Source organism: Mustelus asterias, chromosome 5 (genome assembly GCF_964213995.1).
Source record: "Mustelus asterias chromosome 5, sMusAst1.hap1.1, whole genome shotgun sequence".
In the NCBI taxonomy this organism is placed as follows: Eukaryota; Metazoa; Chordata; class Chondrichthyes; order Carcharhiniformes; family Triakidae; genus Mustelus; species Mustelus asterias.
This window is the reverse complement of record NC_135805.1, coordinates 74,212,067-74,238,100: the sequence shown is the minus strand read 5'-3', so window position 1 is coordinate 74,238,100 and position 26,034 is coordinate 74,212,067. Positions and strand designations below refer to the sequence as shown.

The following is a 26,034-nucleotide window of genomic DNA, read 5'->3' as shown; positions in this document are numbered from 1 at the left end:
TTGTGAACTGAAATCCCACTCACCTGATGAAGGGGCAGCGCTCTAAAAGGTAGTGGCTTGTGCTACCAAATAAACCTGTTGGACTTTAACCTGGTGTTGTGAGACTTCTTACTGTGTTTACCCTAGTCCAACGCCAGCATCTCCACGTCATAGAGTAAAGAGTCATGGCCCTTCAGCCCATCGAATTTGCACTGACAATATCTACCACTAATGGTAGATAGTCCCATTTTCCTGCACGGCCCATATCCTTGAATATTATGATATTTCAAGTGCTCATCCAAATATGTGGCGGAGGATATAGAGCAAGGAGGAAAGTTGGATGAGCTGCCTACACCAGAGGCAAGGACCTTAGATGTGTTTGGGAGGCTTGAGACAACCTCATTCACAGCTGCTAGCTGCAGACAAGCGCCTTGAACTGAGACCACCAGGCCATGTCACCCCAGCATTTCATCATATGTAGTACTTAGTGTCCATTGTTGAGCCTCCCCAAGCTCATTGCTGCATCAGTGAAGAGGGCAGGACTACGTTTTTCCCCATACAAACAGGCAGATACATGTCCAAAGATTCAGTCTGCAAGTGAGAAGACATCTAATAGAATAAAGCAATAAATGCTGCAACACAGGTACGGTGGCACAGTGGTTAGCACTGCTGCCTCACAGCACCAGGGACCTGGGTTCGATTCCTGGCTTGGGTCACTGTGCAGAGTCTGCATGGATTTCCTCCGGGTGCACCAGTTTCCTCCCACAGTCCGAAAGATGTGCTGCTTGGGTGCAATGGCTATGCTAAATTCTCCCTCAGTGTACCTGAACAGGTGCCGAAGTGTGGCGATAGGGGATTTTCACAGTAACTTCAGTGCAATGTTAATGTAAGCCTACTTGTGCCTAACAAATTAACTTTAACTGAATTGATGACACACAAAGACCAATTTGTAACTTTTAAAATGTAAACACCCCCACCACCCTGGGGGGGGGCTCTAAGTGCTTTTTCTTAATCATTTCCAAATGCTCCGTCAAAGTGTGGCCTTGAGATCTGGAGCCGAGGTGGAGGCAGGCTATTGATCGCAATGCCCCATGGCCTGAAATGAATTTGGCAGCTGTCCTTTAGATACCTGAGACCTAGAGGGCCCAGGCACACTGAGACTCTTCTGCACATGTGTAGCTGCCTCCTCTGTGATCACAGCTACTGGAAGTGGTCAGGTCACTGGCAGAGGTGCTGTGAAGTGCCTGTACACCCTCAGAGCACTTTGAGAGGAGCCCCAGAGATGGCAGATTGTTGCTCCTCCACCACCCTCTCCCTTGCTCTTGATATGCAATACCAACTCTGTCTAATGGAGATGGCGGGGCACCTAGAGGGCAGTCCAGGCATCTCGCCACTCTCTTATGCCCCTCTGACCACTGCTGCATAGAGCTCATTTTCAAATTGATGGTTTGCAGATCTGGGCCCATAGTCGACAGCCACTGAAGGGTCTCCCTGAGGGTCACAAACCTCTCCTTGGATGAAACCATATGCCCACAGACCTGGGACATGGAAGTTGTTGTTCTGGGAGATGAAGGTTGTTGGTCTGGGTCCAATGCTGGCATCCACATTGCTGCAATTAAATCCTACCCTGTGCCTTTTGTACATTCACTTGTTGGTTTCACTATCTCGTCTCAATCATTTGCATATTTCAAATCTTTTCACATCTCTATCCATTCTCTTTTGTATAAATTTCATTTTCATTGCATTCGTCTCATGCACTTCTCATTCACCTTTCCTTGCACACTGCTACCATTCTATTTACATTTCACGCAGTCCCTCTTGTTGTACTATGCATTTAAGGGATAGCAGCATGCCACCATTTAGGAAACTCTGTCACGTGATCCAGCCTCAATTTCACTTTGGCCTGGAGCAGGTCAGAGACACAAACCTCTGATGCTCTCAAGCTTTCTATCCATTCATTGCTGTTCACATGTGCAGGTTCTTAATCACTGAACCTATAACGTGTTTGCACAATCCCTTATGAATGATTGTGCCTCTATATCATTTATAACATACATGACATGCTGTGCAGCAGTGGTTCCTTCTAAATGACATATTGTTTAGCCTGACAGCAAGATTAAGTACAGGTACAACATAGTAAATTGTCTTAGATTATGCTATATGGAATTAGACAACCCTCGATGTTTTGATCAGATCGCAAGGAAGCTGCAGCGGTGGAGAATGTTGAAACGCAACGTGGTGACTGCACAAAAAGGCTTTGAAGACACAATGCAGATAGAGTGCTCAAATTTAAAAATAACGGTTAGCAGATAAATCCCTTATGGTGAGGAGGACAGTACATCGAGAGGACCAGCATCAGTCAGGAAAGGCGAGTGACCAGGACGTGGTCAAAAAGACAAACAAAACTGACATAGAAATCAGGCCAGAGAAGGTTAAAATTGTAACAGGTGGAGCTTTAGAAAAGTGTGAAAACAGCTGCAGCGACTTTCATCCCAGTTACTGTGGGAGAAGGAATGATGTGGAGATGCCGGCGTTGGATTGGGGTGAACACAGTAAGAAGTCTCACAACACCAGGTTAAAGTCCAACAGGTTTATTTGGTAGCAAGTACCATAAGCTTTCGGAGCGCTGCTCCTTCGTCAGATGGAGTGGAAATCTGCTCTCAAACAGTGCACAGAGACACAAAATCAAGTTACAGAATACTGATTAGAATGCGAATCCCTAAAGCTAGCCAGGTCTTAAAGGTACAGACAATGTGGGTGGAGGGAGCATTAAACACAGGTTAAAGAGATGTGTATTGTCTCCAGACAGAACAGCTAGTGAGATTCTGCAAGCCCAGGAGGCAAGCTGTGGGGGTTACTGATAATGTGACATAAATCCAACATCCCGGTTTAGGCTGTCCTCATGTGTGCGGAACTTGGCTATCAGTTTCTGCTCAGCGACTCTGCGCTGTCGTGTGTCGTGAAGGCCGCCTTGGAGAGCGCTTACATGACGATCCAAGGCTGAATGCCCGTGACTACTGAAGTGCTCCCCCACAGGAAGAGAACAGTCTTGCCTGGTGATTGTCGACCGGTGTTCATTCATCCGTTGTCGTAGCGTCTTCATGGTTTCCCCAATGTACCATGCCTCAGGACATCCTTTCCTGCAGCGTATCAGGTAGATAATGTTGGCCGAGTTGCAAGAGTAGGTACCGTGTACCTGGTAGATGGTGTTCTCACGTGAGATGATGGCATCCGTGTCGATGATCCGGCACGTCTTGCAGCGGTTGCTGTGGCAGGGTTGTGTGGTGTCGTGGTCACTGTTCTCCTGAAGGCTGGGTAGTTTGCTGCGGACAATGGTCTGTTTGAGTTTGCGTGGTTGTTTGAAGGCAAGAAGTGGCCTTGGCAAGATGATCGTCTTCATCAATGACATGTTGAAGGCTCCGGAGGAGATGCCGTAGCTTCTCCGCTCCGGGGAAGTACTGGACGACGAAGGGTACTCTGTCCACCGTGTCCCGTGTTTGTCTTCTGAGGAGGTTGGTGCGGTTTTTTTGCTGTGGCACGTCGGAACTGTTGATCGATGAGTCGAGCGCCATATCCTGTTCTTATGAGGGTATCTTTCAGCGTCTGAAGGTGTCTGTTGCGATCCTCCTCATCCGAGCAGATGCTGTGTATTCGGAGGGCTTGTCCGTAGGGGATGGCTTCTTTAACGTGTTTCGGGTGGAAGCTGGAGAAGTGGAGCATCATGAGGTTATCCGTGGGCTTGCGGTACAGTGAGGTGCTGAGGTGACCGTCCTTAATAGAGATGCGTGTGTCCAAGAATGCAACCGATTCTGGAGAGTAGTCCATGGTGAGTCTGTTGGTGGGATGGAACTTGTTGCTGTCATCATATAGTTGTTTCAGTGATTGCTCACCATGACTCCAAAGGAAGAAAATATCATCGCTTTCAACATGTCATTGATGAAGACGAACATTTCCCCAAGGCCATCCCCACACCCCCACTTCTTGCCTTCAAACAACCACGCAACCTCAAACAGACCATTGTCCGCAGCAAACTACGCAGCCTTCAGGAGAACAGTGACCACGACACCACACAACCCTGCCACAGCAACTCTGCAAGACGTGCCGGATCATCGACACGGATGCCATCATCTCACGTGAGAACACCATATACCAGGTACACGGTACCTACTCTTGCAACTCGGCCAACATTGTCTACCTGATACGCTGCAGGAAAGGATGTCCCGAGGCATGGTACATTGGGGAAACCATGCAGACGCTACGACAACGGATGAATGAACACCGGTCGACAATCACAGGCAAGACTGTTCTCTTCCTGTGGGGGAGCACTTCAGCAGTCACGGGCATTCAGCCTTGGATCTTCACGTAAGCGTTCTCCAAGGCGGCCTTCACGCCACACGACAGCGCAGAGTCGCTGAGCAGAAACTGATAGCCAAGTTCCACACACATGAGGACGGCCTAAACCGGGATGTTGGATTCATGTCACATTATCAGTAACCCCCACAGCTTGCCTCCTGGGCTTGCAGAATCTCACTAGCTGTTCTGTCGGGAGACAATGCATATCTCTTTAACCTGTGTTTAATGCTCCCTCCACCCACATTGTCTGTACCTTTAAGACCTGGCTGGCTTTAGGGATTCGCATTCTAATCAGTATTCTGTAACTTGATTTTGTGTCTCTGTGCACTGTTTGAGAGCAGATTTCCACTCCGTCTGACGAAGGAGCAGCGCTCCGAAAGCTTATGGTATTCGCTACCAAATAAACCTGTTGGACTTTAACCTGTTGTGAGACTTCTTACGGAGAAGGAATGGCCAGCTTTCCAGCAATTCTGCAAAGCATGTGACAGAAAGAGCCATGGCAGTGAACTGAAGCAAAGACTGATGTAGCTACAAAGAGCCATGCACTGGTCCAAACAGATCGTACAACATGGGTACCTTCAAGCAATAATAACATCTGGTATCCCGTCAGAAAGAGGTACACGAGGTGATTGACAAAACAGCAAAGGCAGTGAATACATTTTTACACCATCAATCTCATGGAAAATGTACATGCCATCACACGTCCAGAGTATTTGCCAAGATTTAAATTACCTGCCTAAGAAAGTTAATAACTACTCCTTATGGTCAAGGTTGACACGGGAAATTGCCACCATACTACATGGTAAATTGTATAAGGCATGTATCCGCAGACATGGAGTGTCATAGTGGAATCTGCTACTGTAAAACTTTCAGCCTACACCAGTTCACTAATTCCATGTGCAGGTGACATAGTGCTGGATGGTAATCACAGGTCTGCCAGTATGTCATGACCTCAAACTAGTGACCATCAGTGGAATTAATCAGACATTGCAAAACAGATCAACCTCAGAAACTACCCCCGTCACCTTCATTCATGACCTATCAAAATATTCAGGTTTCAAAAAATTTGTAGGTTCAAGGGAATTTCTCATTATGCTTGCAGGAGAATGCAAGTCGGTTAGTTGATCTGGTACATATTGTGCAACACAATTGACAACAGCTGCAAGAAGAAATGTTGAAAGGTTGCACACTAGAAAACTGTGGAAAACTCTTATTAAGGTTGGCCTGCTTCAGTTCAGCATGTCTGCGAACACATGAGACCATTTTGGCCTTGTTGGGACGAGCCATTGTATACATAACATCAACAATAATTTATATAGCAGCTTTAATGTAATGAACAGCCCCAAGCCACTTCACACAGATATTCTTAAACAATGTATGACACCCAGTGCACATAGGAAGATATTAGATCGATGACCAAAAGCTTGGTCAAAGAGATAGGTTTTAAGGAATGTCTAAAAGGAGGAAAGTGAGGTGGAGAGGTGAGGAAGTAGAGGGAGGCTTGGGGGGCCACTGAAGACATGGCCACCAATGGTAGAGTAAAACAATTCAGGGATGCTCAAGAGGCCAGAATTGGAGGAGTGCAGCTATCTCAGTTGTGGGGTTGGAGGAGATTGCAAAGATAGTGAGGCCATGAAAGAAATTGGATGAGAATTTTAAAATCACAATGTTGCTTAACTGGGTAGATCAGCAAGCACTGGGGTGATAGGTGAGAGAAGGGCAACAGAGTTTTGAATTACTTCAAGTTTATGGAGCGTAGATTGTGGGAGACCAGCCAGGAGTGTATTGGAATGGGCAAGTCTAAAGGTCAAACCCATGGATGAGAGTTTCAGCAGGTCAGTTGAAACAGGAGTGAGGTAGGGTGATGTTAAGGAGCTGGCAATAGGTGGGCTTTAGTGATGGTGTGAATATTGCAGGACTCTTAACCAGTAGGTCTCACTCCCTCTAAGGTCCTTATCCCGCACTTTGGTATCCACACGAAACAAACACGATGTGGAAATCCTTTGTTAACCCACTGAGCAATAGTATATTGAATCCCTATAGTTCAGAAGAGGCCATTCAGCCCATCGAGTCTGCACTGACTCTCCAACACAGCAGTTTACCCAGGTCCATTCCCCTGTTCTAGTCCCATAAACCCACACATTTACCCCACTAATCCCCCTAACCTACACATCTTGGGACATTAAGGGGCAATTTAGCATGGCCAATCCACCTAACCTGCACATCTTTGGAATGTGGGAGGAGAAAACCCATGCAGATATGAGAGAATGAGAAAACTCCTCACAGTCACCCAAGGCTGTAATCAAACCCAGGTCCTTGGTGCTGTGGAGCAGTAGTGCTAACCACTGTGTCACTGTGCCACCCTTAACAAAACCACTTGCTTAGCAAGACCCACATGCAAGAGCTCGTCCCTAGGTGATCAGTCTACTGAATGGATTCTTCCACAGGACTTTGTCTGCAGCCCCAATGTCCTTGACTGCTGTGGATTTATATCTCTTTCTGACTCTCAGCATATAAAGTAGTATCTTAAACCGAGTCATCTGACTGGATTATCAATCTTGCCCAGGCATGCAAAGACACATGGTCATTCACTGAGGGTGTCTCCAGCTATCTGCCAGCAATGGATGTGATTTCTGTATCTTAATAAGGCAGGAAGAAAGCCATTGAAACATACCAGAGGCACCATTGTCTAGGTCACTTTCTGTATTCAGGGTGTCTGCTGGTTAGCCACCACTCCAGTGGCATGCCCTGATGTGTATGTGTGGCCCCGTCTGTCCTTGTCCAGGCTCGGTTTTATTAAGAAGTTCCATACAAGCCTCAGCATTTGATGTCTTCAGTCAGAAATCTTCATCTGATGTCCTCCGTACTCCATGTTACTACCACCTGGTTCTGAGCTCAGGACATTGGTCCACCTCACAATTAGTTACATTTTAACACAAGTATAAAGATAATACATATTAAAAAGAAACAAAGTCTGACCTTACTGGGCAAAAATACGCAAAATATCAAATTGCCTTGCAACACGCGGTCAGAAGCTCATCTCGGTGTCAAATGTGACACCAAGGTCGAGAATAGACTGGCTTAATCTCATATTGTTGCCAGGTAGAGGGATTGAACCAATAGCAAGGAACGAAGTTTAGAGTGAGGATCAACAACAATGGTTTCAGCCCTAATATTTAATTGGAGGAACTTTGTATTTATACAGTAATGGATTTCAGATAAGCACTCTGCTAATTTAGCAACAGTAGATGAGTCAAGAGAGGTCGTGGTGACGTAAAGCTGGCTGGAGTCAGCATACATGTGATAACTAACGCTGTGCTTTTGGATGCTGTCACCAAGGGACAGTATGGAGAGGAGCAATAGAAGCGGGTAGGGGTGGCAAGGATAGATCCTTGGGGGCTACCAGAGATAATAGTGCAGGAGTTGGAAGAGAAGCCATTGGAAATGATTCTCTATGATTAGATCGCGAAGAATAGAACCAAGTGAGAGCAGTTCCATGGAGTTCCAGAAAATATGGGAACAGATTTGAGATGCAATTACACATTCAAACTCTTGAGAGAAACAGGATGTTGGATCAATAAATAGACCACTCCAATTGTACAATTGTAACAATATCCACTAAAATCTAATGATTTTAATATTACCAATGTAAAATTGAATAGATGAATTATTCCAAATCAGTGCATGAATTAGCCACGATTCATAGCATTACAATACCTTAACATACACATTGTGCCTGTGCTAGTTGTAACACAGAACCACCACTTTATGGGGCATTTCTGATCATGATGTGTTCATACTATTTTCCACTAGGTGGCCCACTTAGACGTGAAGCTGTTCATCTCTTATAGACAAGAGTTTTAACAACACCAGGTTAAAGTCCATTAGCTAATGGCATTTGCTACCAAATAAATCTGTTGGACTTTAACCTGGTGTTGTTAAAACTCTTACTGTGTTTACCACAGTCCAACGCCAGCATCGCCACATCATCTCTTATAGAACCATAGAATTTTACAGCACAGAAGGAACCATTCTAAGCCCATTGTGTCTGCACCAGCTCTCAAAAGAGCTACCCAGCTTCCCAGTCTGCAGCCCCATCTCTGCAGCCCTCTAAATTCATCACTTTTAAATATGTATCTAGCTCTCTTTTGAAACCCCCTACAGAATCTGCCTCCACCACACTCCCAGGCAATATATTCCAAATCCCAACAACTCTGAGTAAAGAAGTTTCTTCTCATCTCACTCCTAGTTCTCTTGTTGACCTTCTTGAAATTGTGACTCTCGTCACTGACACACCAACTAGTGGAAACAGAATATCCTTCTTTACCCTGTCAGTGATTCGCACTGCTGCCTCACAGTGTCAGGGACCCGGGCTTGATTCCGGCCTTGGGTGACTGAGTGCGGAGCTTACGTGTTCTCCCCATGTCTGCATGGGTTTCTTCTGGGTGCTCCGGTTTCCTCCCAAAGTCCAAAGATTAGGTTAGGTGAATTGGCCATGCTAAATTGCCCCTTAGTGTCCAAAGATGTGTAGGGGTTAGCAGGGTAAATATGTAGGGTTACAGGGAAAGCAGGGGAGTGGGCCTAGGTAAGATGCTCTGTCAGAAAGTCGAGTAGACTCAATGGGCTGAATGGCCATACCTGCACTGTAGGGATTCTATTAGTAGAGGCATAGAGTAAAAAAGCAACAGAGTGATGCTACACCTCTACAAATCATTGGTCAGACAATATTTGGAGTATTGTGTTCAGTTCTGGGCACTGTATTTAAGGAAGGATGTTAAAGCCCTAGAGAGTGCAAAGCAGATTTACTAGAATGATGCTAGGAATGAGGAATTTTAGATACAAGGAAAGATTAGAGAAATGATAAATTAGAAGTTGGCTAAGAGATTATAATTTTGAATACCTCAATAAAGTCACCTCTTAATCCTCTCTGCTCCAAGGAGAATAAGCCCAATTTCTCTAATCTTTCCTTGTATCTAAAATTCCTCATTCTTGGCATCATTCTAGTAAATCTCCTTTGCACACTCTCTAGGGCTTTAACATCCTTCCTTTAGGCTTTCAGAAGTGGAGCAATTAAAATTGCAGATGCATAAGAAACCAGGATTGGAGGAGCTCAAATATTTCAGAGGGTTGTAGGATTGAAAGAGATTAGAGATGGGAGGGGGCAAGGCCTTGAATGGATATGAAAACAAGGATGAAAATTTTAAAGTCAAGGCGTTACTGAACTGGAAGCCCATATAAATCAGTAAGTAGAGGCGAGATTGGTGAAAGACTTATGAAGAATGTAAGATGGGAGTCTGATTAGGAGTGCATGAGTCAAGTGTAGAGGTAAACCTTGATTAAAGTATCAACTAACAATGACATTTCCCTGCATAGCTCAAAGATATTGTTAGACAAAACAACTAAATTGTCCAAAGGATTGCTTAGGGCAGACTTGGCTGGAACTTTCCAAGCTCCACGGAGAGGAGGTAGAGGGTGTTGGGGAAATTTATAACAAGTTTGCAAAGCTCCCCGACTTGTTCCAGCCTCTGGTTAATTTCCCAAGGGCATGGAATCGAGCACCCACCTGTAGGAAGCGGGAAGGCAGTTAAGGCCTCAATTAGGGAGAGGGAGGCTAGTGTTCCAATGTTGCACAGGCAACATTGGAACACTGTCAGGAGCCCAGGAATGCATCAGAGATTTCTCAGCAGGAGTCAGAGCTACCATTATAATCAATGCCTTATTATCATTTGCTATCAATAACTTTCAATGCTCACATATCGCCAAGCAGAAGGCATGCCAATGCAGTCCATTAACAGAAACTGATATCTCCATTACTGTTGCACCCGATGCAAAAGCAGCCACTCTCCCCTTCTACTGAATGTGCCTCATCAGCACCCACACTGCAAAGGTGGCTGGCAGCCATATTCATTGGCCGTGCTGTATGCACCTTCTAACTCTGGAACTCAGTTGCCATCTCTAATTGGACAGGGTCTCCTGAAGCAGCTTGTCATTTGATTTTCGCTCTTAGAGCACACTGGGAGGGTAATCTCAGATAACAACACAGCCATTAAATGCCACTCTAGGTGAAACATGCTTGTTGGTGAATTATTAAAGAATTCTCTGTAGTCATCAGTATAAACTACAAAAAATTGGTTCACGTCTTGATATTCATAATTCTTTCCCCCTCCCCCACATAGAATTGATTGTCCTTGGAATGCTTTACCTGATGTTGTCAATGCTGAAAATGATGTGACTTTTCCAGGATTTGTCAGAAACTGTGTAATTTCTGGATCTGTATTGTCTGATGTTGCTGATCTTGTTTTTAATACTGTGCCTATGTTTTGCACTGTATGGCAATAAAGATAAATAAATACAAGATGCTCCTTAATATAATTAAAACAGAAACGTTGGAAATATTTAGCAGATTTGATGGCAGCAACTCAGAGCATTGAAACACCCTCAAGCAGCTTAAAACCATAACAGATGCAGCCGTGTCAAATTTTGTTTGATAATGCAACATTTTACAATGAGGTTATATAAATGCAAGTTGTTGCTTACCCTTCAACTTGCTTAAATTTTTTAGTTGTTCTTTCAGCATGATAAATTATCTGCGATCTGCAAACAATGTTTTAGAATAGAGCTGGGTCAGTTCTAAGATGCGATAGCACAAGATTGTTTGTTTTAAAATCAAAGCTGTTAAAGAAATGAGCAATGTATTTATTATTTGATGTATTGGAGAGAAAAATGTACAACTCATGGTTTTATATTGTGTCCCGTTCACTTATGCTTGTGAAAATGGTTCAAGAGTCCAAGTCTCAACCTTGAAAAGTGCACATTGAGTCCACTTCTTGTTCAGGATAATCAAATGACAGTATGAGATTAATTAAAGTCACTGATTTGCAGAATTACAAGTTCAATGTCCGTTAATCCCTGGGTTTTGCTGTTGCTTGCCCAGATATTAGACAGGTTAGAGTAATCTCCAACTGCATGGGATCTGAAATTTGTACTCAGGAGTGGCTTCTGAGGCTGAACCAGTGAAAATATTTCATAAAAATCCCTACATTTGAGTTGTAATGTCATTCATTTAAAACCACCTGCCAGTTACAATTTGGATGGACAAAAACAAATATAGTTTTAAGATAACACTTCTTAAAAATCAATGTCTGAGCTTAAACTCAGTAAATAGACATGAACAGCTTATTTCCTCTGAATATTAAACATCCATTCTCTGCTGCTCTTTTTAAGTACACAGATTTATTGGATTTACTGCAACAGTGTTACAGTATATATGTTCTTAATGACATTCACAGGTACAGAATTCAGATACAATTTTGATTGCTTTGATAACACTATGGGCATAGTGTATTAAATACAATATGATTTGTAAGCTATCGTTTAACATATCAAATGCTAAACTTAAAAAAAAATAAACTGGTGGAACATTTGGTGCTCTATTCAGAGATTCTTAAAGACCACAACAGCCAAATATGCAAAAATATTGTTGAAAACTTGCGACTTTAAATAGTATTGAAATGTTCTTTAGATCTTGTTCCTGAATTTTGATGATCAGAAGTAGAAACGGCACCTATGAAAACAGCATTATTTTTCTTTCAAAGTTTCAATATCTGATCCAGAAAAAAAAATCAAACCTACATAACATGCATTTTAAGTCCTTTAAGCTTCTTGAAAAGTTTGATGTTCTTTAAAATCTATTCAACCACTTAATATCAAAAGAATCCAGAAATAATCAAAAACGTTTTTTGCACTGTACTTTGTTACACAAAATGCACTTTGACTAAAATGAAGAGAAAATGATGTGTAGACTTGACTTCTTTATAACTCAAGCTGTATATGGTGCCAAAAAAGCTTCTGCCATTTCTTTCAAAGTGCTATGATATTCCTTGTGCGCTTAACAGTTCCCTTTATACCCTTAAGACACTGGAATGTTCAAATGAATGCAAAAATACATAGACAAGAAACAAGTATTTTACATAATCATTTTGCTAACTGTAAACAAAGGTTTGAAACATGACGTTCAGTGCCTGCACTGATACAAAATCAACCCTAAATACAGGGTATAAAACATTTAATGTAACCAAAAAAAATATAAGAGTTACATTAAAGTACTGTACTATAATATATAAATGATCCTGGCATAATTGAAACTTTTTTCCCCCCAGGATTGTCACTTTTTCAACAAATTTACTTCCACTTACTGGGAAACAAACAAGCGTTTCTAGAGAATATTAAACATTCCAGTTAGGACTTTAAGCAATGTGATAAAACAATTAAAAAGACCAGACTAACTTACTAGTATTGAACAATATGCCTTCAACATGCATTATGCGGTCATAAAATGCTTTTATATTTAATATCCCCTTAAATTGAAAAGCACCGCCTTGCACCGTGGCTTTGACCATACCAGCACTTTGTAGCCAGCCACTCTTTGGCTAGCACACAGCACTTGGAAAGAACTATATCTGTCATGACAAAGCTTTTGCTCTTCCTTTGCACCAAAAAGCTGTCAAGAAGATTTCACCGACTTAACTGGCTTCTTTTGTCAAGCAATGAACTGGAGATGCAAGGGTCCCGAGCAAGTTGACAGAACGCAAAGCAATCAACAACTTGCTGAAAATCTGTGGCCTATGACCTCATTTGTAGTTCAGCTTTAAAACTGTAGCTTATGCATTCAGAAACATGCTCCTTTACATTATGCTACGAGCACTGGACACAATATAAGGCAGCTAGCAGTGGAATCATATCATCCAATGGACTGAACAGCAGAACCAAGGTGGGACTGGTAAAAGATCAGGCAAATTTATACAAAAGTCCACACTTCCAGATCTTGCACAATGAAGTCTTCTTTTTTTGACAGTGTTTCATTGTTAAATGTGCTACATGGGTTGCTTCGTCCATGATATAAATCTGCGTCAAGCCACAAGCCAAAATGGCCACTGAAATATAAATTGAGATTGTTAGAAAACTATCATAAAATTTGTCGGCAATAAATTCAGTACTAATTGTGTTTATTCATTATATTTTGTTTTGTGGTCAGCAGCGAGACAATAGTGCTTATTCCTGATTTCCAAGAAAGTTACTCGCACAGATATACTAATCTCTGTCACATGTATTTTCCCTTTCCTATGGCAGTTTAAATCAGTTTCCAACTGGAGATCGACAGATGTGCAGCAGCAGTGATGTTTGCCAATCACACTGAAGTATCCTCACAGACCAGGAAATTTTCAATTAAAACTACCGAATCCCTTCACTTTCAATTTACATTTTCAGACAGCGAAATAATGATTGGATTAAGAGAGAAGGTATTACAAACAAAACTTAAAATTAAAATTTTAAAACTGTGGAATTTATCATAATGGAACAAAAAACTGCCATTCCACAGAAACAAAATTAGCTTTTCAGGGCCAGTGACAGAGCTTCTCAGTAATTATGAACCTAGTACACGTTAAGTATTGAGTAAGGTGCAACTTTTTCTAGGATTGTCAGTGAGACTAACTACATGAAAGTGAAAGCTTTTGTCAATGCACTGGTTGCTTCGGATATGTAGTTTGTGTAAACCTCAACTCTGAATCCTCTGGAAGAGCAGTAGAATAGTTGACAGCAATGTCTGGATTTCCATGTTATTCTGCACTTTTGTGTAGTAACAGTTTCACCATCATTACCACTGTAAATCCTGTGCCATTTATTTTACACAATTTTGATAAACCTAACAGAAGGCCGCAAGGACCAGAAGGCACTTTTTTACATTTCTGGAGCCTGGGCACAAATGCAAGGAGATACCAACAGAAGTATTTCCTCTTTACAAAGTTCATGTGCCCTGAGTCTGGCCATTCTCAATGTAGTTCCCAGCGGATACAAGTGCACAGTCAAAAAATATTTTCTTCCTAATGTATCATTTTGGCAAATGATATGTGCAGGGCTTTTTGTGCTTTATTTGCACTACATCTGAACATGGGAGAAATTCAGTTCAAAAGGCAAAGGTCTACAGAAAGTAGAAAACTATTCCACTACAAAATGCAAATTCACTCCAGATTCTTTCACCCTTAGAAATCCTTAAAAATATCAGCAATGTTTTCTCCCCTTTAAAATGCCCCTTACAAATGATCTTCTCAATAAATCGAAATACTTCACTTAAGTTAGACACATGCAACTAACCAAACTCACCCAAATGAATTAATATAATGAACAGGGCAACCTGGTGGCATAATGGTTAGCACTGCTGCCTCACAGCACCTGGGACCTGGGTTCAATGCCAGTCTTGGTAACTGTGTGTATATACTCCCAATGTCTGCGTGGATTTCCTCCCACAGTCCAAAGATGTGCGGGTTAGGTGGATTGGCCATGATAAATTGCCTCGTAGTGTAAGGGGAATTAGCAAGGTAAATATGTGGGGTTACGGGTCTAGGATCTGGGTGGGATTGTTGTCAGTGCAAGCTCAATGGGCCATAAGTTATAGAATCCTACAGTGCAGAGAGAGGCCATTCGGCTCATCTAGTCTGCACCAACCACAATCCTACCCAGGCCTTATCCCCATATCCCTACATATTTACCCACTAATCCCTCTAACCTATGCATCCCGGGACACTAAGGGGCAATTTAGAATGGCCAATCAACCTAGCCCGCACATCTTTGGACTGTGGGAGGAAACCCACGCAGACACGAGGAGAATGTGCAAACTCCACACAGACAGTGACCCGAGCTGGGATTCGAACCCATGTCCCTGGAGCTGTGAAGCAGCAGTGCTAACCACTGTGCTACCATGCCGCCCTTGTGTACTGTAGGGATTCTATGATTCTAACTAATGAGAGCTCTTTAGGACTGCATTTAAGCTTACATATTGTGCAAGTACAGATGTTATAATATCACATCACATGATGTCATTCTTTTCATTAAAACCATCAATTGCAATAATGTGGTTGTATTATTTTAAGAAAAATACAAGACCATTCAATATAAATTCTATATTAAGTTTTAGACGGATATAAAAATTAAAAGCAAATCATAAGCTGTAGTAATTGAGATGATAAAATTGAGATGATATCTGGTGGATACATACCTGCCTCCACCTAGTTCTAAAGAGTCTCTGTCTCCTTTAATGAAGTACGAGTTTTCTCCACTCCACCTGAATATCTATTGGATTAAAATATATTCAATTTATATTACATATAAATCAGGCTGTATGTTTCTATACCATAGAAGCTTACTTGCATCAATTATACATTAAAGTGCTTAAACATTTCCAAAATGTGGATATATTTCATAATGTTCAAGTAGGATGTGTGTTAAACTGGGGAACTAATTTTGTAAACAGTATTCATTCTCGGATGTAGATGACACTTCTAAGGTTGCATTTGTTGTCCATCCTTAGCTACTCAGCTATACATTGTTCTGTTCCTGCATAATACATGCTATACGGTATTAGCTTTGCAAGAATCCAATAAACTAGCTCTTTTCCCAAATGAATGCTACAGAAATTCTTTTTTTTGTTACAAAAATGTACAGTGTAACTAACATACTTGATGAAACACACTTTCCTCAAATTAAACATCCGAACTGGGCAATAATACCAACAAACTTTGATCCAGAACTTTTAAGATACATAGATGGCATTTAACACCGCATGATGTAAATCTAATCAGTAAATTATTCACTAATGTTAAAAACTTAAAGAGTAAGTGGATGATTTTTAAAATGTCTTCACCAGCCAAATTCCCCCACCTACACAAACTTTCTAAAAACTTCAACATGTAAGAACTTGCCTTGAACTGTGGATTGAATGTGTAGAGAAAGGTTTCTCCTGTACCAAAACAATGGTCACTTAATCGAAATGGATGTGATGCCAATGCTCCAAATATCTGCAAAGAGTACAAAAATCTTAGATTTACAAACGTATTTATTCCATTGCTAAATTCTTAAGACTTGTCAAACATATAAATTTTGCATTCTTCTATCAATTATGTTTACATGCTTATTTCCTCAAATAGCTTAAATGACAATTTCTTTACCTGATTATCCATGTCTTTGACAACAAGAAGAACAGGAGTATCAACATCAGCCAAACTGCGGTAAAGTGTCCTTAAGCTTGTTCCGTGAACTGCTGTACTGTACATAAGTCGCCAAGCATAACCCTGTGTTCTTGCAGGAAGGTGCTGTGTTAGCTGAGAGGAAAGCAGTTAATGAGTGGACTTCTAAACACAAAACATTGCAACCACCAAAATGTTTTTCACATATTTTTACCTTTTCAATATGAAAACGCTCCAACAGTTCACTAGGGTCTGTAAGAATAGGTTGCAGATCTTCTGCCTCTTCTTCATCAAGACTACCAACGCTTTGGCGCCGTTTTGCCTCTTCAATGGTGATGATCTATAAAACAATTTGATTATAAAAGTTGTCGCATTTTCCAAAATTCCCTCCTCTCCAACAACCCCAAAGAAAAACAGGCTCTCTGTTCTGATTGCCATCCAACAACTCTGTTGTAGCATGCTTTGAATTGATGTTGGCTAGATGTGTTTTAGGTTTGGCATGATGCCTCCTCATCACTGAATAGCTTGCCACCACACCCTGTTGAAGCTCAGAGGGGATAGCAGTTGGGTATGATAACAGGGGCTAAAAGGCCAGCACTGATCACCAAACAAATGGAGAAAATTCAATACACCAAAATAGAGCTCTAGGAAGATTTATAAATTTTTCAGCTAGTTTCTATGATTGAAATTATGCAAATGATAGACAAGACTTACGACATCCTCATAACTAAAGTCTAGATGCAAGCAACAATCACAAAATAACACTATTCCGATATACTTGCAAGCAAAATAACAGCAGGGTTTCAAAGTATAGATTGTTTATTCAGAATAAATATAAATAATTCAATGCTGAAAACAATCTTACATGCTTCAATTTCTAACAACTAGCTCAGAACACAATTTTTTGCAAAAAAAATGAACGTGGTAAAACATTAAGTAAACTTTCTAATTTGTTACTTCTAGATGAATGCTGGAGCTGCAGAGATCTTAACATTTAATTATCTTAAATTTGAAAAATGCTTTCATGAAGTGCTTCAAATTAGAATTCGAGCTTTTTATAAAGAGGGTAAGAATTAAATAGTTAACTTTTTTAAACTCACCCGCATATAAATGTTTCTTTCATCCTCATTTTAAGCTCACTAATCAAATAATACAAGAACTGCTTGAGAGAAAATATTGCAAATACAACTCAATGCAATTATTGAGCAATTTAAAACGTATACACAGCAGATGGAAAGATAAAGCTATTGTGTAAAATTTTAATTTAAAAAAGAAAAAGATTTGGTCACCTTCAAATGAGTAATTTCTCAGTAAATTTTGCACCCCAAAATATTTTGCTTCAAAAAAATCCTAAAATGAATTATGCTAAGAAAAATGTATGACTGACCTGCACAAAGGATCCATCATCTCCCTTTGCTTTGAACACAATTCTTATATTATTTGGTATTCTGGGGCCCCTCATTTTTGCACATAGATTTCCACAAAACTCTGGCTGATCACTCGGAAATAACAATGCTTTTAACTGCCCTCAACTGTTTCTGGGGTGCTTGCTTCTACTTGATTGGTTGTTGCTGCACGATGAGTCATTTTTCATTCAACACAGTAACTTTCGTTTTATCCAGGAACCAAATGAGCTCATGATGAAAGCAAAACTGGAAACCCGCCAAAGTTCCCCGGCTGAACACCGAAAGTCTCAGAGGAACGGGAAAAGTGGGACCATGCTTTTATTTTACCAAAAGTTAAACATATCACTCCTTTCAAGTTTTATCATTTGCATGCAACTTTATATTCAAATAAATAAATGAAATATAAAATAATTCTATTCAAATGAATACTCATCTCAGTTAGATTTTACATTTTCTAAATCTATCTTCCGTGCCTATCTCCTAAAATGAATTTACAATTTTGAAGAATAAACCAAAGCAACCTGATAAGTCAACTAAAGCCATTAATTTTGGCAAAACCAGTGTTGCATTTAAATCTGAATTTATTTAATAGTAGTTAAGGTACATGGTTGCAAAATACGGTGGTGGTTAGGTGAAAAATAGCATCTTCCAATCAGAGAACAGTTAGATTATGACATTGGTCAATGTCCAATGCTGATTTAATGCCCCAACGCCCTGTTTTGATCTTGCCACTCACTGTAACACCCTCTGTTAAACACATTACCAACACTATTTAAAAGGCATCAACCTCCAATTTGTATGTTAGCTTCTTGTTGCTTTCGACTGACTCTTGTTCAGTTTGTGCTCGTAAAAGTTGGTTACGTTTGCTCAACTCTCAGTCAGTTTTCTGCCCTATAACGAATTGGTTATATGAAGAGACTTTGGGCACCAAAGTAAATGCTATCGACCAGCTATTCCCAGTACTATACAAGTTGTTTCATGTCTTCATGCAGTAACAAAAAAATGCAAATTCATTGGTGTATATCACCAGGTATTCTCACCTTGAATGATTTAACTAAAAGTAATTCCACAGCACTTTAAACTAAGTACTTATTTCTTTTAAACCCGCAAATGTACCACTGCAACCTTGAGCAAACTTAGCTCTCTAGAAAGTAAATTCCTACAACGGAGTTAAAACATGAATTGGAAAGTGGCCAGTTTCTGTGCATCATTTCCTGCATATTTCAAAAGTTGAAACGTGTATTATTTAAGATACTCCCACAGGTTTCGTCTTTAAAGTCCCTGGTCTGAATTCCTGCTATAAAGAAATAATCTTGAATTTGAAGGCCTTTTACATCCTCTTGATGCATGTTTCATAGCCAGTGAATTACTTTTAGTTTAGTGACCATTATGCAAAAGCACAAGGTTGCTTGCAGACAAGGTTCTACAAATAAATTAAGTGATCAATTAGTATGATTTTGGTGGTGTTGATTGCTGGATAAATGTTGGCCAGGGCACCAAAACAACCCCTTCCTGTTCTATAAATGAATAGAGAAACAGGCCATAACCAGTTTGGGCCCGTTTGTCGCAGACCCAAACTCGTTATGGCTGCTAACTCTTGCGAGGAGGCCATAACAGTTTGGAGATCTTCGCCACTCCCTGCTGGCAACGTAATCAGGATCATTACCACCAATTTGAATATATTATAATATTTTTAAATTGGTTCTGGGGCCATCAAATGTCCAGAAATCACTACTGGCTTCCAAAATGGAAAACAACTGCGATGACCATGCTAGGGCTCTGAGGTGATTATAGCCCCCAGGGACACAGCTGTGCAGGGCCCTGTCAGTGCTAATCTTGATGTGGAGATGCCGGCGTTGGACTGGGGTAAACACAGTAAGAAGTTTAACAACACCAGGTTAAAGTCCAACAGGTTTATTTGGTAGCAAAAGCCACACAAGCTTTCGGAGCCCCAAGCCCCTTGGGGCTCCGAAAGCTTGTATGGCTTTAACTACCAAATAAACCTGTTGGACTTTAACCTGGTGTTGTTAAACTTCTTACAGTGCTAATCTTACCAGCCTCATCCTTACCAATCTGCTGGCTGCAGGTGCGTCTGTCCATGACAGTATCGGTAAGAGTGACTACTGCGCAGTCCTTGTGGAGACAAAGTCCCGCCTTCACATTGAGAATAACCTCCATCGTGTTGTGTAGCACTATCACCATGCTAAATGGGACAGACGTCGAACCGATCTAGCAACTCAAGACTGGGCATCCATGAGGCGCTGTGGGCCATCAACAGCAGAATTGTACTCCAGCACAATCTGCAACTCCTGGCCCAGCATATCCCCCACTTAACCATTACCATCAAGCCAGGAGATCAATCCTGGTTCAATGGAGAGTTCAGGAGGGCATGCCAGGAGCAGCACCAAGCATACCTAAAAATGAGGTGTCAATCTGATGAAGTTACCAAACAGGACTACCTGCATGCCAAACAGCAGGAGATAGACAAAATTAAATGATCCCACAACCAACGGATCAGATTCAAGCTCTAGTCCTGCCACATCCAGGCATGAATGGTGGAGGACAATTAAACAACTCACTGGAGGAGGAGGCTCTACAATATCCCCATCCTCAATGAGGGAGGAGCCCAGCACATCAGTGCAAAAGATAAGGCTGAAGTATTCGCAGCAATCTTCAGCCAGAAGTCCCAAGTGGATGATCCATCTTAGCCTGCTCCTGTGGTCCCCAGAATATCAGATGTCAGTCTCCAGCCAATTTTATTCACTCCACGTGATATCAAGAAACAGTTGGAGGCACTGGATACTGCAAAGGCAATGGGCCCTGATAACATTCCAAAAATAGTACTGAAGACTTGCGCTCCAGAACTTGCTGTTCCCCTAGCCAAGCTTTTCCAGTACAATTACAACACTGGCATCTACCCGATAATGTAAAAAGCAGCCCAGGTGTGTCCTGTATAACAAAAAGCAGGACAAATCCAACCTGGCCAGTTACCGCCCCATCAGCCTGCACGCGATCATCAATAAAGTGATGGAAGGGGTCATCAACAGTGTTATCAAACAGCAACACCCAGTTTGGGTTTCGCCAGGGTCACTCAGCCCCTGACCTCATGATAGCCTTGGCTCAAACATGGACAGAAGAGCTGAATTCCAGAGGTAAGATGAGAGTGGCAGCCCTTGACATCAAGGCCACATTCGACTGAGTGTGGCATCAAGAAGCCAGAGCAAAACTAGAATCAATGGGTATCAGGGGGCAAACTCTCCGCTGGTTGGAGTCATACCTGGCACATACGAAGATGGTTGTGGAGGGTCAGTCATCTCAGCTCCAGGACATATTTGCAGGAGTTCCTCAGGGTAGTGTCCCATGCCCAACCATCTTCAGCTGCTTCATCAATGACCTTCCCTCCGTCATAAGGTCAGAAGTGGGGATGTTCGTCGATGATTGCACAATGTTCAGCACCATTCGCGACTCCTCAGATACTGAAGTCCATGTTCAAATGCAGCAAGATCTGGACAATATCCAGGTTTGGGCTGACAAGTAACATTTGCACCACACAAATACCAGGCAATGACCATCACTAATAAGAGACACTCTAACCACTGCCCCTTGACATTCAATGGTGTTACTATCACTGAATCCCCCACTGTCAATATCCTTGGGGTTACCATTGACCAGAAACTCGACTGGACTCGCCACATTAAACACTGTGGCCACAACAGCAGGTCAGGTGCTAGGAACACTGCAGTGAGTAACTCGCTTCCTGACTCCCCAAAGCATCTGCAAAAACATCAATATCTTTGCTGGAGGGAGGGGCAGTGCCCCAGAATGGTATGAAGCAGATTGTGACCCTGCTAAAGAACAAGTGTGACTACAGGTTGGCAGTAGCACCTTTATCTTGGAGGTCTTGAGTTCAAACTCCACTATGAAACTTGACCACATAATCTAGACTAATTGAGAAAATTTTACATAGTCAAGAGATGCAATCTTTCAGACAAATTAATAAACCTGTCCTATTCAGCTGGATGTGAATCATTTCATGGCACTATTTGAAGTAGAGTAAGAAGTCTCACAACACCAGGTTAAAGTCCAACAGGTTTATTTGGTAGCAAATACTATAAGCTTTCGGAGCACAGCTCCTTCGTCAGATGGAGTGGTTATCTGTTCTCAAACAGTGCAAACAGACACAGAAATCAAATTACAGAATACTGATTAGAATGCAAATCTCTACAGCCAGCCAGATCTTAAATGTACAGACAATGCCATCCCCACACCCCCACTTCTTGCCTTCAAACAACCACGCAACCTCAAACAGGCCATTGTTCGCAGCAAACTACCCAGCCTTCAGGAGAACAGTGACCACGACACCACACAACCCTGCCACAGCAACCTCTGCAAGACGTGCCGGATCATCAACACGGATGCCATCATCTCACGTGAGAACACCATCTACCAGGTACACGGTACCTACTCTTGCAACTCGGCCAACGTTGTCTACCTGATACGCTGCAAGAAAGGATGTCCCGAGGCATGGTACATTGGGGAAACCATGCAGACGCTACGACAACGGATGAATGAACACCGCTCGACAATCACCAGGCAAGACTGTTCTCTTCCTGTGGGGGAGCACGTCAGCAGTCACGGGCATTCAGCCTTGGATCTTCAGGTAAGCGTTCTCCAAGGCGGTCTTCACGACACACGACAGCGCAGAGTCGCTGAGCAGAAACTGATAGCCAAGTTCCGCACACATGAGGATGGCCTAAACCGGGATGTTGGATTTATGTCACATTATCAGTAACCCCCACAGCTTGCCTCCTGGGCTTGCAGAATTTCACCAGCTGTTCTGTCTGGAGACAATACACATCTCTTTAACCTGTGTTGAATGCTCCCTCCACCCACATTGTCTGTACATTTAAGACCTGGCTGGCTGTACAGATTTGCATTCTAATCAGTATTCTGTAATTTGATTTCTGTGTCTGTTTGCACTGTTTGAGAACAGATAACCACTCCATCTGACGAAGGAGCTGTGCTCCGAAAGCTTATGGTATTTGCTACCAAATAAACCTGTTGGACTTTAACCTGGTGTTGTGAGACTTCTTACTGTGCTTACCCCAGTCCAACGCCGGCATCTCCACATCATGACTATTTGAAGTAGCAGCAAGGAAGTTCTTGGTTAACTTATCCGTCAACCACTAAACCAGATTAATTGGCCATTTGTCTCACTGATGACTTTGCTGAGTGCAAATTAGCTGCCTATGTAACTACCATACCCATACTTCAAAAGGTAATTCTTGGGGTACGGATTACTTTGGGCCATCGAGGTTGAGAAAGATGCTATAAACATGCATTTTCTTTTTTTATGTGCAAATGGAAATTCATAGGGTGCACTACTTAAGAAAGCCAGCAAAACTATACTATATAAAACACAAGGCATCAGCTAGCAAAGTGTATTGCATATCCCCTTAAGGCTGCAAAGGTTTTTATTAAACAACATGGGCTAGAATTTACTGAAAAAAGTGTGGACACATTCCAAAAATACAAGCAACTAGCTACTTGTTGGAGGAACAGTACCCTCTGAATTGCAAATCACAAGCATCTGATGATTTGCAACTCTCCTTCAATTTTTTGAAAACAGGATCATTAACCTTTACATCAGTTTAATGAATTCTCTAGCATTCAGTACCTATTAAACTTAAAGGAGGTTAAGTCTCGTAATTCAGTGCAAGTACCCTTTTAACAATGTGATAATTGTTAATGACTACCAATCAGCCTCTCTTGACCCGAAATGAATATTAAAATAAACTGGAGAGTCTCATTCCTTCAGAATCTTTTTGGTAATCCCTAGGTACCAACTTATTGAAGATTTTAAAATGCAATTTTAAAAATCCCTTGCTTTTCCTTCATCTCTTTTTTTCCCCCCTATCTTTTCGACCAATCTTCCTTTCCATCTCTTATCTTTCTGTATTTGATTTGGCATAGAATACACCCTTTATAGCTCACCCTTCTTCATTGTCTAGTCTCTTTTCTTCCCCCAATCCTTAAATTTAATTGGTCATGGAGATATCCTGCTGGTCCCACTGCTCATTAAGGTCCCAGATGCCCTGCTCACATCACCAACAATTGGAGATAAATAGGGTGCTAACATTGTCATACAATGTAGAAAAGGCTCTTCGGCCCATCGAGTATGCACTGACAATAACTAGCATTAAACGCACACTAATTCCATTTTCCTGCCCTTATCCCCCCCCCCATGATTGACCCCTCAACCAAGGGGAACAGCTGGTCCTTAATTGCTAAATTGCTCCTCAAGTGGTTAGCACTGCTGCTTCACAGCGCCAGGGACTCGGGTTCAATTCCCAGCTTGGGTCACTGTCTGTATGGAGTTTGCACGTTCTCCCCGTGTTTGGGGGAAGAAAAGAGACTAGACAATGAAGAAGGGTGAGCTATAAAGTGTGTATTCTATGCCAAATCAAATACAGAAAGATAAGAGATGGAAAGGAAGATTGGTCGAAAAGATAGGGGGGAAAAAAAGAGATGAAGGAAAAGCAAGGGATTTTTTAAATTGCATTTTAAAATCTTCAATAAATTCCTCCCACATTCTGAAAGACGTGTTGGTTAGGTGCATTGACCCGAACAGGCGCCGGGCTGTGGCGACTAGGGGATTTCACAGTAACTTCATTACAGTGTTAATGTCAGCCTTACTTGTGACTAATAAATAAACTTTAAAAACTTTTTTTGTCCATACCCCTCAATCTTATACACTTAAGTGAGAGCATTTATTGGAGCATTTTGCGGTCACAGAACACTGGACAATGCTACAGGCAATTTTATGTTCTGTTTACAAATACAAGCGTTTTCTTAATTGAGAGAGATTGTGTTGGGATAGAAGCTTGCAATTTGCTCCACCAGAGCCATACAGTGCCACAAACTGCAACTACAATGACATCTGATATAACAAACGGGGGCATAATTTGTAATAGTAATATTCTGTCTAGCGAAAATTTGTGACAGCCTAGGGATTTGACATTATGTTCCTTCTCTTGACCACCCTCTAAACTCTGCTGACCTATAGTCAAATCCAAATTCCTTCCTATCTAAATCAAAGCACCTTTAATAACTTATTCTCTGTTAATTGCTAACCCATTTGATTTTATTACATTTCATTTACCTCTCTCATATTTATCCGATTTATCTCGACAACGTCAAATACTGTTTCTGCTAAACCACTCATCTCAGTTTTTGCTCAAAATTGAACCACAACTCCTGTCCAAACACTTGCTGCTTTCAAGTCAACAGCATTTCATTTATGCAGATAATCCTTTGGAATTAATAGCCTAAAATGAGCAATAATTGAGTGAAGATATTTCGCTAGTTTGATGTTGTCTGCGTTATAGTACTAAGTATTATATCTACTATAGAATTTTTTACATTATTGGAGATGCTTGATTCTCAGTTATAACAATGAATGCTGGTTGGGAATTTGAAAAAGTGATGCGCCATAAGTAGAGCAATAAGGGACCCATTTTCAGGAATTTCAGCGCAGCTGTTGGTGCTATTTAAAAAAAAAACAGAACTTTTCAGCCTGCTGAAAATTGATCTGAATAATCATTTCATATTCTACATCCAGTAGTGAAGAAGTTGACAGGTGGATGGCTAAAAATGAAAACTCTCAAACTTGAATCTGCATAGGTAACATGACATTGATATCTTTCTCCAATGCCTCAAATTATTCTATTTCTGCCAGGAACTTACTTAATTTCATAAAAAGTGACATACTTAATTGCAACCTCATTAAACTGCTCCACCACCGAACAGCAATATAAGCCATTAAAACAAAAAAAGTTATAGGAGAGGATTTAAAAATAAAAGGCACAGATTTTCATACAAGTCTGTCAAAGTTCTAGGAAGAGGATGCTCTTTATTTAACATGTGCTTCATCTCTCAATATTAGATAAGAGATGGATCCAATTTGGGCAATGATGGACTCAACACAGTAAAACGGTCACTGCTAAAATCTACACAAAATGAAAAACCGCTATTTGTTCCTTATCTTCAACTTCTCCAACTAAAACAATTAAGTTACACCTCTTAATAATTACCTGACTTAATCAAAAATCAGTTTCAGCACCCCACGTTTAACTGCTTAAGGAAAGTTCCATTGTCTCTCTGCCTTTTGTTCTTGCTGTTTTAACTACAGTACTATGCAAATTGAAGCTCGTTTGGAAGAGGGAAACCACAAAAGCTTTACATGTAAGATAGCAACTTTAGAAACCTATGGAGGG

At 41.4% G+C, this 26,034-nt stretch overlaps 1 protein-coding gene across 7 annotated transcripts in view; it reads right to left on the bottom strand.

Moving 5' to 3' along the window:
* Positions 1 to 11,546: 11,546 nt before the first annotated feature.
* Positions 11,547 to 26,034, bottom strand: part of LOC144493612 (nuclear receptor coactivator 7-like) — a 92,059-nt gene continuing 77,571 nt past the window's right edge. For 6 of the 7 annotated variants that reach the window (XM_078212814.1, XM_078212816.1, XM_078212817.1 and 3 more), the window contains 5 exons: positions 16,567 to 16,692; positions 16,335 to 16,487; positions 16,089 to 16,184; positions 15,386 to 15,459; positions 11,547 to 13,265 (listed from right to left, as the gene is read on the bottom strand). In XM_078212814.1, coding sequence (XP_078068940.1) covers positions 13,130 to 13,265; positions 15,386 to 15,459; positions 16,089 to 16,184; positions 16,335 to 16,487; positions 16,567 to 16,692 — 585 coding nt within the window. In that variant the 3' untranslated portion in view covers positions 11,547 to 13,129. Of the gene's footprint in view, positions 13,266 to 15,385; positions 15,460 to 16,088; positions 16,185 to 16,334; positions 16,488 to 16,566; positions 16,693 to 17,739; positions 17,948 to 26,034 lie in introns of those variants that run through there. The other variant, XM_078212820.1, reaches the window with a different exon arrangement.